The sequence below is a fragment of the Schistocerca piceifrons genome, chromosome 4 (assembly GCF_021461385.2).
Source record: "Schistocerca piceifrons isolate TAMUIC-IGC-003096 chromosome 4, iqSchPice1.1, whole genome shotgun sequence".
Classification (NCBI taxonomy): Eukaryota; Metazoa; Arthropoda; class Insecta; order Orthoptera; family Acrididae; genus Schistocerca; species Schistocerca piceifrons.
Genome location: NC_060141.1, coordinates 51,397,107 through 51,412,493, shown reverse-complemented (window position 1 = coordinate 51,412,493; position 15,387 = coordinate 51,397,107). Strand labels below are relative to the sequence as shown.

General features: G+C 37.9%; 1 protein-coding gene across 1 annotated transcript in view; it reads left to right on the top strand.

Moving 5' to 3' along the window:
- Window positions 1-15,387, top strand: part of LOC124795587 — a 115,529-nt gene that overhangs the window by 83,904 nt on the left and 16,238 nt on the right. Inside the window, exon 7 of the mRNA XM_047259658.1 lies at window positions 5,858-6,082. Coding sequence (XP_047115614.1) covers window positions 5,858-6,082 — 225 coding nt within the window. The remainder of the gene's footprint in view (window positions 1-5,857; window positions 6,083-15,387) is intronic.

Below are 15,387 nucleotides of genomic sequence, written 5' to 3'. Positions count from 1 at the left end.
CCTGCTCTCTCCCTTGTCATAAAAATGAGGAACAGATTTAATACTATCTCATCCACTGTTATTAAGTTTCACTTCTGACGTTTATCATCCTTTGTCATGTGATGGCACTAGTGTGTGTGTGTGTGTGTGTGTGTGTGTGTGTGTGTGTGTGTGTGTGTGTGTGCATGTGCGTAGCACTCACTTGCTGTAGTTTTGCCTTAAAAATGACAGAGGTGCATCTGTCAAAATGTCAGCAGCTGTTTACAATGTCACCCAACTCCGTATACATAGTTTATTTGGGTATTGTGTACACTGGGAGAATCTTAGGTCTCAGACTGTTGTCTTATTCCTTTGTCTGAGTGTCCCACTTTGTGACTTTCACCTGCTTTATTTCCTTGTTGATTGTTTTAGATGTTGACGTACTGAGTTGCTATACTGGCTGAAACATGGGGGGGAGGAAGTTCAACACTGGCTACTTTAAATGATGTAGCCAACAGGTGCACATTTGCATTTCACAGTTCTTTCACAACCCCCCCCCCCCCCAATAATACACAGTTATATGGCCAGTGCACTATTGTTTAGCTTTTGATAAGCCTCATTAATAGTTTGCAGGCATATGTCAGCATACAGCTATGATAGTTTATTGTTGAATATTTATGAGCAGTAAAAACCTAACCATACAGTTCACAAATCTTGCAGAATATTACATTATGTATTGAACAGACACTGTCATTGTTTTAATACATAGCCTAATTGTGTTACACTTATTTCACTGTTAAGTTAATGCATTGTTGTCATTCTAACCAACACAGGTTCATCTGAAACTCAGCCCCAGACTGAATGACTTGTAACCAAAAGTCAGGCTCTTATATATCTTTGTATAACAGGTGCTGAAACTACACATTGTTCAAAGTTTAATTTACAGAAATTACAATTAAAACTTAACTCACTAAATTAACTGAATACATCAAAAAGTTCATTCCTTTTAACAGTTTCTTCTACTACAAAGGTTGGGCCGAGTTATCTGTTTAAATGATGAAATTAACAGATGCAGTTACACAAATAATACTTCTGACAAAACTGGTAATTACTTTCTAATTAATTAAGGGCTGGCTTTGTTAACACGTTTTCAATTAGAGAAAAATAAATACTTCAAGAATACTGTTAGTTGTTCTTCCAAATGTTTATAATTAATACAGAATTTATATTTGTTTATAAGTCAACAGTAGAATTTAAGTTATGAAACAATTATTGATTTCACTCTGTAATGAAAGATATTAACTTGGAATAATCAAAATAAACTAGAAACTCAATTACATACATAAAACTAAGCACAAAATTAGATCTGGTGTTATATTCTTTAAAACTGAGGGCCAACCTTTCTCTTTTATGAAAATGCAGATAATACTCACATATGTTAATGGTGTTAGTTAACCAGATACAAAAAAATGAATTTCAAAGAGGCAGATGGCAAAACAAGAGGGAAAGTAAAAATATCCCAACTTGCTTCGTCACAACTTCCTAGTTTCTTTAATAATGTCCATGCTTGTCTACTCAGGTTTTGAAAATTTAGACTATGAAATAAAGAAGAGTCTGACCAAACATTTTTAAAGTGTGAGTGTTAGTCAGTCTACTTTTATACTGACTTCCTCTTCAGTTCGAAAATACAAAAGCCAGGGTTTGATGATGTACTGTTAAGCTTTACCGGTATTAAAGAATGGCTAACTATGTAAACGAACACTTTGAAAAAGATAGGGATATGGAGTTTTAAGTCCACTTTTTGTATAAGTATGAGATAGAGTTGAGCACAAGCTTGGTATTGCGAAGACTGGGGAAGAAAATTAACCATGCCATAATGGCCAGATTGAGATTTAAACCCTGGTCCAAAGCTATGTCAGATGGTCACAGACACCACTGTATGTAAAAATTTGAGTATACGAGAAGAGAAAAGTTCTGGAGATTAAATTTACAGAGCAGGTGATGACATGGAGATCTCAACATGATTATATTAACAATGTCACACATGTCAAGTAGCATATCTGACCTCTCCAAATTTCTTTGGTGTAGACAGTGGCACACACAGAAAGTGTGACTTCTCAAGCATTGAACAGTGTTTTAGTCACACCATTTTTCTGGGAGAAAGATAGAGCATTAAAAAAACTGATAGAAGTGAGGTTAGAGTTCAACATATTGCCAACTTGAAGGTCTTTAGAGAGGGAGTATTAATTCAGGTGGGGAAGTATGGGAGAGATGTTGGCAAGAGGTCACATTGAAGTTACATTCTGCCATCTGAAGTGATTGAGGAAACTGTGGAAACTCATTCTGAAACCTATCAGAAATTAATGGGCTTTGAATGTGATACAATAGATGATTCATAGAAACAGATGAGGGCTACTGGCACAATGTCACAAGTGAAGGATGCCAGCACAGGTATCCGATCAAGGTTGCATTTCAACCATGCAGTGAATGATATCACAATTGTGTTACTTGAGAAATTGGTAAAACCTCTTCTGAATATCTTTCAGTGATTTATCAGAAATATTGACTGCATCACCACTGTAGTGAAATTTTGGTACAAACTGCATGTCAACTAGGAATATCTGACAGTGCTTCTTGTGAAGAGAAATATCTGGTGGTCGAATGCCAAAGTGACCTTCTAATGTCAGTATTTTGTAAACCTTATATGGTAGGCTATTCCAGCTTTAGTTCCTGCTGGCTAGCATATGTGGGCAGGGGTGGGAAGAAAGCTGACTCTTGGGTAGTGATGCAGCTGGACCATAGCATATGGAACCATAATTCACTAACCAAACATACATAGGAAAGGATGCAAAGTAGTACATGTATGTGCAGAATGTATGGAACTGGGCTGCCTGGAAGGTAGCCGACACTACCTGCACCTGAGCTGAGGATGCCCAGGGGCACCCTTGCAAGAGCCTGTCATATGGTTACAAGTTAGTATGTTTTTACTCTAGGTGTAATGTAAGGAAGGAAGGAAGGAGAAACTAGATACACATAAAGTGAAATGAGGTTTCAGGTCATAGACTTAAATGAGTGCTTCAGTAACAGACTTGGAAACATAAAGAATAGCAGTTCTGACAGCACACAGACCACTGCAACTCCCCCCCCCCCCCCCCCTCTCCCCCCACCCACAACAGCAAATATCTTCAAGTTTGCAAGTTTGTTAAACAGCCAGAGAGGGTACTAATAAGATTTAATAGAAATGACTTGAAGTAGCTCTGTCTGCTGGTTTCAGTATTGATTAAATCTCACTTGGAGTTACTGATGGCCTGCTTTAGTTGCAACCTCACATCCTCTCAATCAGATTTAGCAAAGAAGGGAAAAAATGCTGGTTCATGGAGCTATAAATTCCAATTCAGTCATATTATTCGGAGAGAATTTACAGCGTGAACAATGGAAACCAACTGCAGTTGATGAATATAGGAATATACTGAAACCCTCCAAGACCTCTTGATTATGTTCCATGAATGTTTGATGGATTTCATGTGGAGCGATCTGGGTGGCCAAATCAGTCACTTGAGTTGTCCAGAATATTCTTCAAACCAATCAAAAATAACAATATTATGAAAAGAAAAGTTGCTACTCACCATATAGCATAGATGCTGAGTTGCAGATAGGCACAACAAAAAGACTGTCACAATATCAGCTTTCAGTCATCAGGGCCTTTGTCGAAAACAGATGACAGACATGTACACAATAAAGACCTTGATGGCCGAAAGCCTATATTGTGACAGTCTTTATATTGTGTCTGTCTGTGACTCAGCATCTCCACTATATGATGAGTAGCAGCTTTCCTTTTCATAATATTGTTACATTCCATCCTGGATTTTCCATTGTTAAATTACAAATAATTGTGACCTGGTGATGTTGCGCATCGTCATCCCCAAAAATACCATCATTGTTTGGGAACTTGAAGTCTGTGAATGGCTGCAAATGGTCTCCAATTAGCTGAACATAGCCATTTCCAGTGAATGATTGGTTCAGTTGGACGACAAGACCCAGTTCATTCCATTGTAAACAGAGGCCACACCATCATGGAGCCACCACCGACCTGCACAGTGCCTTTTTCACAACTTTGTTTCATGGGTTCGTGGGATCCATGGCAAGCTTGAACTTTACTATCAGCTCTTACCAACTGAAATTGGACTCATCTGACCAGGCCACAGTTTTCCAGTCATCTAGGGCCCAACCTATATGATCACAAGCTCAGTAAAGGCATTGCAGCCAATGCTGCGCTGTTAGCAAAAGCACTCGCATCAGTCATTTGCTGCCATAGTCCATTAGTGCTGCACTGTCCTAACAGATAAGTTCATCATACATCCCACATTGATTTCTGTGGTTATGTGTTAGCACTGGCAACACAAACACTGCTGCCCTTGAAGCATCCCCAACTCTCTTGTGGTTCCCTTTTTAGGTACTCCACGTTGATGTCTGCTCATAGATACGTATCGTCGGTAGGTTTTCTGGCTTTACTTCCCGACGTGACAGCAACGACTCTCCGATGTGGTGCAGGCCTTGTGTTTTGCTATTACTGCGAGTCTTGTAAAAATCACTTTTATTTAGTAATTTGCCCGGCTAAAACTCTCCCCTTTTATGATTAAGACAGCCTGCGCCACCTTTTGGAGGGAGTGGGGATGTCAAAGAGCCACAAAATTTCATATTAAGCAGTCCGTAAAACACATAAACATTCACTTCAGTTAGCGTGTTACTTAATGCCTACACTTTCTGCTAGATGGTGCTGACTTACTCCTGAGTAGCTTTGGTTCCATAAAACCTTCACTGATTGGTACTGGGTAAATGAAATAAGTGCAACACTCTTGTATTTCACTTTCACTCTATATTCAAGGATTAAGATGGTGATGGATGATGGTCTATTTAAAAGGTTCCTAGCCTGGAGGAATCTAAATAGTCTGCAAATGCCGATATGCACGTGCTCTTCATCCAGATTCACAACTAATGGCACATGACACTTTCAAAAGTTCACACATTAATATCTGAATACCGGTACCTCTGAATTCACTTGTATCAGCAGATAATTTGAGTATAATACTCTGTTGCTACCAACAGTCAGAGATTGTACACTACATCACTTTTAATCTCCGTAATATTCTAACAGTTTATCATGAATCTTAACACAATGAAGCCCAATATAATTATTGTCTTGCTGACTGACACGGGTTCCCTACCCTTTAATGCAACAATCAAGGAAAAAAGGCGGCAATAATGATGATCAGGCCTTTTTATAGGTTTTGTTTTTCATCACAAGAGTTTAATGTCACTGCCTTCTCCATGATGGAGCTTCCATGGCTTTGCTGTACTTAGACTTTAAACTACTTGCTGATATTCTATAATTTTGATCTGCAATTACCGAACTCTGATTCTGCACTATTTTCCGCTCTAAAAATTCTATTCTTAATTTTAAATTATTCTTTCTATAGCTTTTATCACTGTAAACTGAGTTGAGGTGTTACACCCTCTGTCGTTAAGTGAAGGCCTATGACCACTGCATTGCACATGGCGAGAGGTAATACCTGAAATTCAGTATTCTCAGTACACTCTTGACATTGTGGCTCTTGGAATATTGAATTATCTACTAATTTATGAAATTGAATATCCCATGCATCTATCTCCATGTTCAAAGTCTGTTAATTCCCATTGTGTGGCAATAATCACATTGGAAAGCTTTGGACATGAATCACCTGAGTACAAATAACAGCTTTGCCAATGGACTGCCATTTTATGCCTTATTTATGTGATGTCTACATGTATGTAGATCATTGTACCATGATATTCATCATCTCAGTGTAAGAATTATAATACAAAGATCCCATATTACATTTATTTTCCTTGTTGCTTCCAGTAAACAATAGGACTCATGCTTTCACACTAACCGACAACACATTAAGTCCAACTGCAAATATACCAGCGCGTGTTGCTAGTGCAGGGCCTTATGCATGTACAACAGACTGGCTTAATATACCATGTGCAGTAAATGCTGGACGTAGATATCCAGCTCAATGTGTTGATCGTATCTGTGGAGGAACGTTCAGTGCAGAAGTTGGACAGCAGACAGCTTTTGTCTACAGTAAGTTAATTTGATTTGTTATCTGGTTTTATTAAGAAATATTACTCTGTTATTTCTTGTTATTAATTTAGTACTATTGAATACCCTAAAAATCTTTGAAAATAGTTATTACAATGATATTTTAGACATTTTTTGTTATTCTAAAGATTTTATTTTAAACAATTTGTTGCAACTGAGCAACATTTTTTGTTACAACTACTTTCATTTTGTAACAAGAGTTCTCTTGTTCATAAACACTGATGGCTAAAGTTTTAATCTCATATTTATTGCATAAGGATTAACCAACAATGTACGATATTAACTGAGACTTCAAACTAGTACGATAAGTGCATGTTACTTCCTTCATATGTAAATGGTGACTTAGATTTATGAATTAGCAGTGGCTTGAGTAAGACGTCTATTATGATACCTGTATTAAAAATGAAAGATCCATGGTATGTACAAGTGCATGCATATGAAAACACTCACACACAAACACACACACATACACACACACACATACACACACACACACACACACACACACACACACACACACACAGAGAGAGAGAGAGAGAGAGAGAGAGAGAGAGAGAGAGAGAGATGCTATTGGTTCATTATGTTCATTTGCTTATATTTGCAAACCTGTAGCAAGAGTGATTCTACCTGCTGATGTTATAAACAATTATGAAAAGGATAGACTGCTACTTACCATAAGGATGACATGTTGAATTGCAGACAGACACAAGGAAAAGACTGTTACATGGAACTTTTGGCCAAAGAGGCCTTTAGCCAGAAGTTCAATGTGAAACAATCTTTTTGTTGTGCCTGACAGCAATAGAACATGTCATCTTTATGGTCAGTAGCAATCTGTCCTTTCCATAATTGTTGACATTCCAACCTGGATTGTTTGATTTTCCTTATTTTATCAGTTTGATTAGTTAACAGCATCCTCGACATTAAGCAGCTGATGGTGAAAAAGATAACAATTTGTTGAGGAAAACTTAGGTTAAGGTGAGGATTAACACCAGGTATAAGAGTTGTCTGTTGTGAATAATATTTGTGTGTTGGGAGGTATTGATAAATGTGAGAACAACAGTCTCTATTAATTTGCTTAGTGCCACCATGACAATCATGGATATTTGGTATTATAGTTGACACATTTCTTCTAATTGTGTGCATGTGTAGTAAATGATTTGAAGATACTGGTCAATCAAAATTTAATTTACAAGTTTTTTGGCTTCCATGGCTAGTCTAATTTTATGTAAAATAATTTTGGGTCTTGGGCCACTACTAAAACAGCAGTAGTTATGATGACGCGACCCAATAACCAAAATTATTTTATCAGAAACTTAATATAATTTGCACATCAATGCAGTTATGTAGTCATCTACATCCACATCTCCATCTACATGGATACTCTGCAAATTACACTTAAGTGGAAGTTCCTGGCAGATTAAAACTGTGTGCTGGACTGAGACTCGAACTCGGGACCTTTGCTTTTCGCAGGCAAGTGCTCTACCAACTGAGCTACTCAAGCATGACTCACACCCCGTCCTCACAGCTTTACTTCTGCCAGTACCTTGTCTCCTACCTTCCAAACTTTACAGAAGCTCTCCTGCAAACCTAGCAGAACTAGCACTCCTGAAAGAAAGGATATTGCGGAGACATGGATTAGCCACAGCCTAGGGGATGTTTCCAGAATGAGATTTTCACTCTGCAGTGGAGTGTGCGCTGATATGAAACTTCCTGGCAGATTAAAACTATGTGCTGGACTGAGACTTGAACTTGGGACCCCTGCCTTTCGTGGGCAAGTGCTGTGAGGACAGGGCATTAGTCATGCTTGGGTAGCTCAGTTGGTAGAGCACTTGCCCATGAAAGGCAAAGGTCCCGAGTTCGAGTCTTGGTCCAGCACTTAGTTTTAATCTACCAGGAAGTTTCATATCAGTGCACACTCTGCTGCAGAGTGAAAATCTCATTCTACACTTAAGTTTCTGACAGAGGGTTCATTGAAATACCTTCACAATAATTCTCTATTATTCCAATCTTGAACAGCACGCAGGAAAAATGAACATGTATGTCTTTCCGTGTGAGCTCTGTTTTCCCTTATTTTATTACGATATTCATTTCTCCGCATGTTGATCAGCATCAACAAAATATTTTCACATTCAGAGGAGAAAGTCAGTCACTGAAATTTTGTGAGAAGATACTCTCACAACGAATAACACCTTTGTTTTAATGATGCCCATCCAAAATCCTGTATCATGTCAGTGACAATCTCTCCCCTATTTCTTGATAATCAAAATGTGCTGTTCTTCAAACTTTCTCAATGTGCTCCATTAATCCTGTCTGGTAAGGATCCCATAATGTGCAGCAGTACTCTAAAAGAGGATGGACAAGCATAGTGTAACTAGTCTCTTTAGTAGATCTGTTGCATCTTTTAAGCATTCTGCCTTCTCTTCAACATTTTCTATGTATTCCTTCCAATTTAATTTGTTTGTAGTTGTAATTTCAAGGTATTTAGTTGAATTTAGGGCCTTTAAATTTGACTGATTTATCATGTAACCAAAGTTTAACAGATTAATTTTAGCACTTATGTGGATGATTTCACACTTTTCATTATTTAGGGCCAATTGCTAATTTTCACACCATACAGATATCTTTTCTAAATTTTGTTTTGATCTTCTGATGACATTACTAGATGATAAACAACAATCATCTGAAAACAACCTAAGATGGCTGCTAAGATTGTCTCCCAAATCATTTATATAGATAAGGAACAGCAGAGGGCCTATAACACTACCTTGGGGAATGCCAGAAATCACTTCTGTTTTACTTGATGACTTCCTGTCAACTACAATGAACTGTGATCTCTCTGACAGCAAATCATGGATCCAGTCACACAACTGAGACAATATTCCATAAGCACACAATTTGATTACATGTCGCTTGTGAGGTACAGTTTCAAAAGCCTTCTGGAAATCTAGAAACATGGAATCAATTTGAAATCCCTCCTCAATAGGACTCAACACTTTATGTGAGTAAAGACCTTGTGCTTCACAAGAATGATGTTTTCTATATATGTGTTGACAGTGTGTCTGTAGATCGTTCTCTTCAAGCCTATTCATAATGTATGAAAACAATATATTTTCCAAAATCCTGCTGCATATCAGCTTATAATATGGGCCTATAATTTAGTAGGATACTTCTAATGTCTTTTTTGAACATTGGCGTGATCTGAGCAACTTTCCAGAAGATGGATACATATCTTTCTTAGTGTGAGCAGCTGTATAATATGATTGTTAAATATGGAACTGTTCCATCAGCCTACTCTGAAAGAACCTAATTGGTATACCGTCTGGACTGGAAGAGTTGCTTTTGTTAAGTGATTTAAGTTGCTTCACTGCTTTGAGGATATCTACTTCTAAGTCACTCATGTTGGAAGCTGTTCTTGGTTTGAACTCTGTAATATTTACTTTGTCTTATTTGGTGAAACAATTTCAGAAGGCTGTGTTTAGAAACTCTGCTTTAGCAGCACTATAGAAGGCATTGGTTGTGTCTTGCCACTAGCATACTTTACAAACAACCAGAATCTCTTTGGATTTTCTGCTAGGTTTTGAGGCAAAGTTTCATTGTGGAAACTATTATAAGCATCTCACATTGAAGTCCATACTGCAACAGTGTTTTGACCTCTTTTGTGTACTAAGGGGGATCAGCTCCACTGTTTGTTGGTTTATTTGGTACAAATCTCACAATTGCTGCTGATATTATTTCTTTAAATCCAAACAACATCTGGTTTACACTTACTGGCACATTGATAATTTGGAAGGAGTGGAAATTTCTCTCAAGAAGGTGTCAAGTGAATTTTTATCTGGTTTGTTTGAATACATATGTTTTTCATTTATTTTTGGAGGATTTGGAAGCTACAATATTTAGTCACACTGTGACAACCCTGTGTTTACTAATCCCTGTATCCATTTTGATGCTCATTATTAGCTCAGGATTATCTCTTGTTAAGAGTTTAAGTGTGTTTTCATAACTGTTTACAATTTGAGTGGGGTCTTGAACTAAGTGCTCAATGTAATTTTCAGAGAATGCATTTAGCACAATTTTGGATGATGTTTTATGAATACCTCTGGATTTCAACATGTATTTTTGCCAACATGTCATGGGTAAATTGAAGTCACCACCAACTATAATTGTTTGAGTCAAATACGTGTTTGAAATTATACTCATGCTTTCTTTGATCCTTTGAGCAATTGTATCATCTGAGCTGGGAGGTTAGTTTCCAAGAATGACCTCTGCCCAGACTAACTCACAGCAACTATCTACTTCGATTTCACTAGAAGATAAACTGCTTCTAACAGCAACAAACATGCCACCACCAACTGTGTTTAGTCTATCCTTTCTGAACACCATTAGATCTTATCTCTGGCTTTATCCAGCTTTCAGTGGCTATAACATTTTGAACATCAGTACTTTCTATTAGCACTTGGAACTCTGGTGCTTTCCCAACACAACTATGACAATTTACAACTGTTATACTGATGGTTCCTTGATCTATGTGCTTCCTGTGTTCAACCTGCACCATTTGGGGCTGAAGCCCATTTTGTGTTTCCTTGAGACCCGAGACCCACTAACCTAAAAAAAACACCCAGTCCACACCACACAGACCCTGCTTTCTGTGTAGCTGCCTCCTGCTTTTGGTGGACTGCTGACCTTTCTAGCAAAATCCAAAACCCAACCACACTATGGCGAAAGTTGAGCAATCTGCAGCCTACATCGTCGCAGAACCATCTGAGCCTCTGATTCAGATGCTCCATCCAGCTTTGTACTAGAGGTCCACAGTCGATCCTGTCTACTATGCTGCAAATGGTGAGCTCTGCTTTCATCTCACAACCAAGACTGATGGCGATTATCTGCAAAGCAATGGTTTGTGTGCACAGTCACATTTAAAATGACGTAACCTCATGAGCTTTCAAGCCTGTGTTATTTTTTTAGTTTTAGTCGAGTTTACACATCCTCACACACACACACACACACACACACACACACACACACACACACACACACACACACACACACACACTATAAGGTCTCCTCTTGATCATGTATTTTTTTTGTTGCTGTCTTTCTTTTGTTACTTAAACCTATTTTCCCATTCTTTGTTTTCTCCCTAAACTCTCTAATGCTAATCATTTTGGTCCTATATAATCACCAACTCTGGTGCTTTCCCAACACAACTATGACAATTTACAACTGTTATACTGATGGTTCCTTGATCTATGTTTTTCCTGTGTTCAACCTGCACCATTTGGGGCTGAAGCCCATTTTGTGTTTCCTTGAGACCTGAGATCCTCTGACCTAAAAAACCACCCAGTCCACACCACACAGCCCCTGCTTTCTGTGTAGCTGCCTCCTGCTTTTGGTGGACTGCTGACCTTTCTAGTGAAATCCAAAACCCAATCACACTATGGCGAAAGTTGAGCAATCTGCAGCCTGCAATCTGATCTTTTTGCGAGGCTCTTTTAGCACTTGATGATAATTTCCAGGCAGTCATCTATTAGAGTTCCTTTTAAAACTAAATAAATAGATTATACTCAGTTCAGTGGTATATATACTGAGACTGAAATGATACATGATAGACCAAAGTGCCCCCCCCCCCCCCTCCCCCAATTTGCCCCCTTCCCCTGGTGAATGAAAACCCAAAATTAATTACAGCATGCACAGACACATTCAGGCAGTCATTCTTCCTATGCTGTACAAATGGAAGAGGAAGGGACCCTAATAACTGGTCCAGTGGTAAATGCTCTTTTGCTATACAGCTGCGGTCATTTGCAAAGTATACATATTCAGATATTTGTATATATTGCCAAAATCAAACAATGGAAAACCCGAGATGTAATAACGACAGTATTATGAAAAGGATAGATTGTTACTCACAGTATAGAGGAGACATTGAGTCACAGACAAGTACAACAAAAAGACTGCTAAATACTGGGTGTTCCATTCGAATCCAATTTGGATCACAGATTTATTCAGTCTGCCTTTAACCCAGGCTTCACTTCTCAATAACATGAAGATTCGCTAGAAGTAATATGTGGTTTGGATTGCAGGTTAAACCCTAGGAGCCATTTCCCCAGTTGGATAACTGAGTAGGTTAGCAACCCTCAAGTTGCTGAAGTGGCATCCAATTGAAGGACTTGCACCAGGCCATCATTGTTATCACCACCATCACCACCACCACCACCACTACCACTGCACTATTAATGAAAGTTGCTTATGTTTGTGTGCCCTAGTGCATAAGACTGATAGCAGACTGAGAGGTAAAGCAACACTATTGTGTTAGTGGAAGTACGGTATAATTTCCCTTTAACATTCCCAGAATTAATGTTTTCCCACCATTTACAACATTTTTTATTGCTCCTGTCAAATTTCCTGTGTTCACAATGTCATGTATTGCAGGCTGGCCATGGAAGCTGCATCTACCAGTAGAATGGATCTCATGGGACTGCACTAGGTCCCCCCCCCCTTTTTTTGTGGCTTTTAGCCTGAGGGCCGTACAGACATACGTGCCTAGTCAGCCAGTGTCATTCAAGCAGTGAAACAGGCTTCATGAGTGTAAAAATGAAGTTTGTGAATGCAACAATGGAAAGAGCAAATTATTCAATTCCACAATGAGTGTTTATTTATGATTTGTATGTGCATACAGAGTTCACTTGTACTGTTTGGAGATTGTTTGAACAGAAGTTTGCAGTTGTTTGAGTTCTGAGTAATGATGCAGTTCACAAATTAGTGAATAAATTTCATGAAATGGGAAGAGTTTAAGACAAGAAGCATTAATGACAGCAAACAGTGCACACAGAAGCCCATCTCAATGACATTGCATACCACCAGGAAAATTCCCCTAAAAAGTCTCTTAGATGTCTTTCGCAGCAAACACAAATATCATGCATCTCTGTACAAAGAGGTGCTAATCTGCTTGGGCTAAGACACTATAAAGCATCAAAGCATCAGTAGTACAATAATTTCAACCTGGTTATCCTGTGCACTGGGTTAAGTTTTGTGAATTGGTTTTAAAACAAGTGCATGATGGTGAAATGGATCCTTACCTCACTATGTTTTCAGACAAGGCTTTGTTCCTTTTACACCGGTATGTTAATTCCCAAAACTGTCAACACTGGAATGCAGATAGACCTGTGCTTCATGAGGAACCCCTTCATGATCAGAAAATAGTGGTGTGGTGTGCAATTAGTGGTGACAGATTAACAGGCCAATTTTTTAAATGACACAGTTACAATTAAAAAATATGTGCAGAACATTTTATGACTGTTTTTTAATGAAGTGAGTGAAAGAGAATGAAGTTTCAAGTTTCTCCAATAGGATTTGGCAAGGGCTCATCCAGCCAATGTTTCTTTGCATGCAATTCACGATGTGTTCAATGAAAGAGTGATTACTGTAGTAACAATATCTGGCCCACTAGAAGTCCCTATTTAACTCCATGTAATTTTTATTTGTGGGATGCACTGAAGGACAAAGTGCACACAACAAATCCTCACACAATAGAGGAACTCAAGGATAATATCTGTGAATCAATTACTTCAGTATCTCAGAGAGAATTACATCATGTGATTAATAACTTCTTGAGTAAATGTCATAAATGCGTGGAAAATAATGACAGTCAGTTCCAGCATCTCTTTGCACAACATGGGCGAGTACAAAACTTATTTGCTTATGTTTTAAATGTAGTCATGTCATATTGCAACAGTAGCCAGGCAACATGGCATCTGATTGACAGGCAACAGAGTGCTCACTGCCCTACATCTACTGTGCCACACAGGCAGTCATCAGATAAATGGAACACTCAGTATTTGAGCTTTTGGCCAAAAGGCTTTCTTGTAAAGCAGAAAACGCACACACATGCACACAAGCATGACTCAAACACAGATGACAACTAGCTGTGGTTGTTGGCATTTTTTAGGAAAAATTGTTATTTGCATCTGTAGCAGCGAAGGCTTCTTCATAATACACTATTAGTTGTAATATAGCTGTACAATAAACACTGTTATTGTCATGTAGGTAGCAGAAATTTTCAATCCCTGAATGCAAATAATCAGACAATTTTCAGGCAGAGTGGCTAATGAGATACATTTTTAATTTTAGTACAATGAAATACAATAATTTATTTTACTACAATAATTTATTTTTAAAATGACTGGAATTTTCAGTTTCTTGCTTTGTGTTAGATAGGAGCTTGTTGGATTCTTTACATCATAGCATATACTCTTGTTGTGATTGTGCAAGTCACATAATAATGCCAAAATCCTTAAAAAGAACTCTGCAACAAGTGCAGCTATCTGCTTTGCACAATGTTGTTACTGTTCGCTTCTGCTGGATAAATAATTTATTTGTTTTAGGTGTATTGTCACAGAGAATAATTCAGTATGACAAAGTAGCATGAAAACATGCAAAATAAGCCAGCACTCTTTGTCTTAAGATCAATACAATGAGTATACTTCTAAGAACAAAACTGCTCATACCTCTCATACTGTGCTTTGTTTCCTCTTTTTCCCCGTAGTCAGTCCATCATCACTGCAGTGGAATGATTATTACATTTATTTAATTTATGTGCTATTGTCTTCGTTCAAACTGCCTTCTAAGAGCTAAAACTGGCCATATTATCAGAATGTTGATTTTGATATGTTTATGATCCAGTCCTGTATATGATGGTGTTTGTGAATTTTCCAGTAATTTTAGAATCCCCCAGCTGCATACAGTGTCTCTCCTGATGTTTAGCCTATATACCATGAAAATATCTTCCGTTTATCTTCATGTATCAGCACTAAATACCGAGAGCACTAGAAGTAGGAAATGGAAAATTATTCTTCTCTTTTGAGACAATATCTCCTAATATAAATTAAATTACTTTCTCTCATTAATTACGGGCAACTGGTATTTTGATGAGTGAAAATTTCTATCATGGATTTTTCTTTCATTAATTTAGTACAGGCCAGAAGCTGTTGCAAGTATTCAGTAAGCTGAAACATCACCTTAAGTTGCATTACTATTACTCAAAAGGATAATGCAAATTGGAGTTACTGCTTTTCTTTTACATAAAGTGAGAGATTATTTTTATATATAAGGAAATTTGAATTAGCCACATATTGGTGGCCTATTGCTACACTCTGAATGAACACCACTATTGATGCTAGTACTAGCAGTTACTGTTATCCTGAAAATCTGGAAGTATTTACATATTTGATGTGGAGGAGGATGCTAACATTACTTAAATGAATACAAGGTGAACATTTAACCCATAGGTTTGG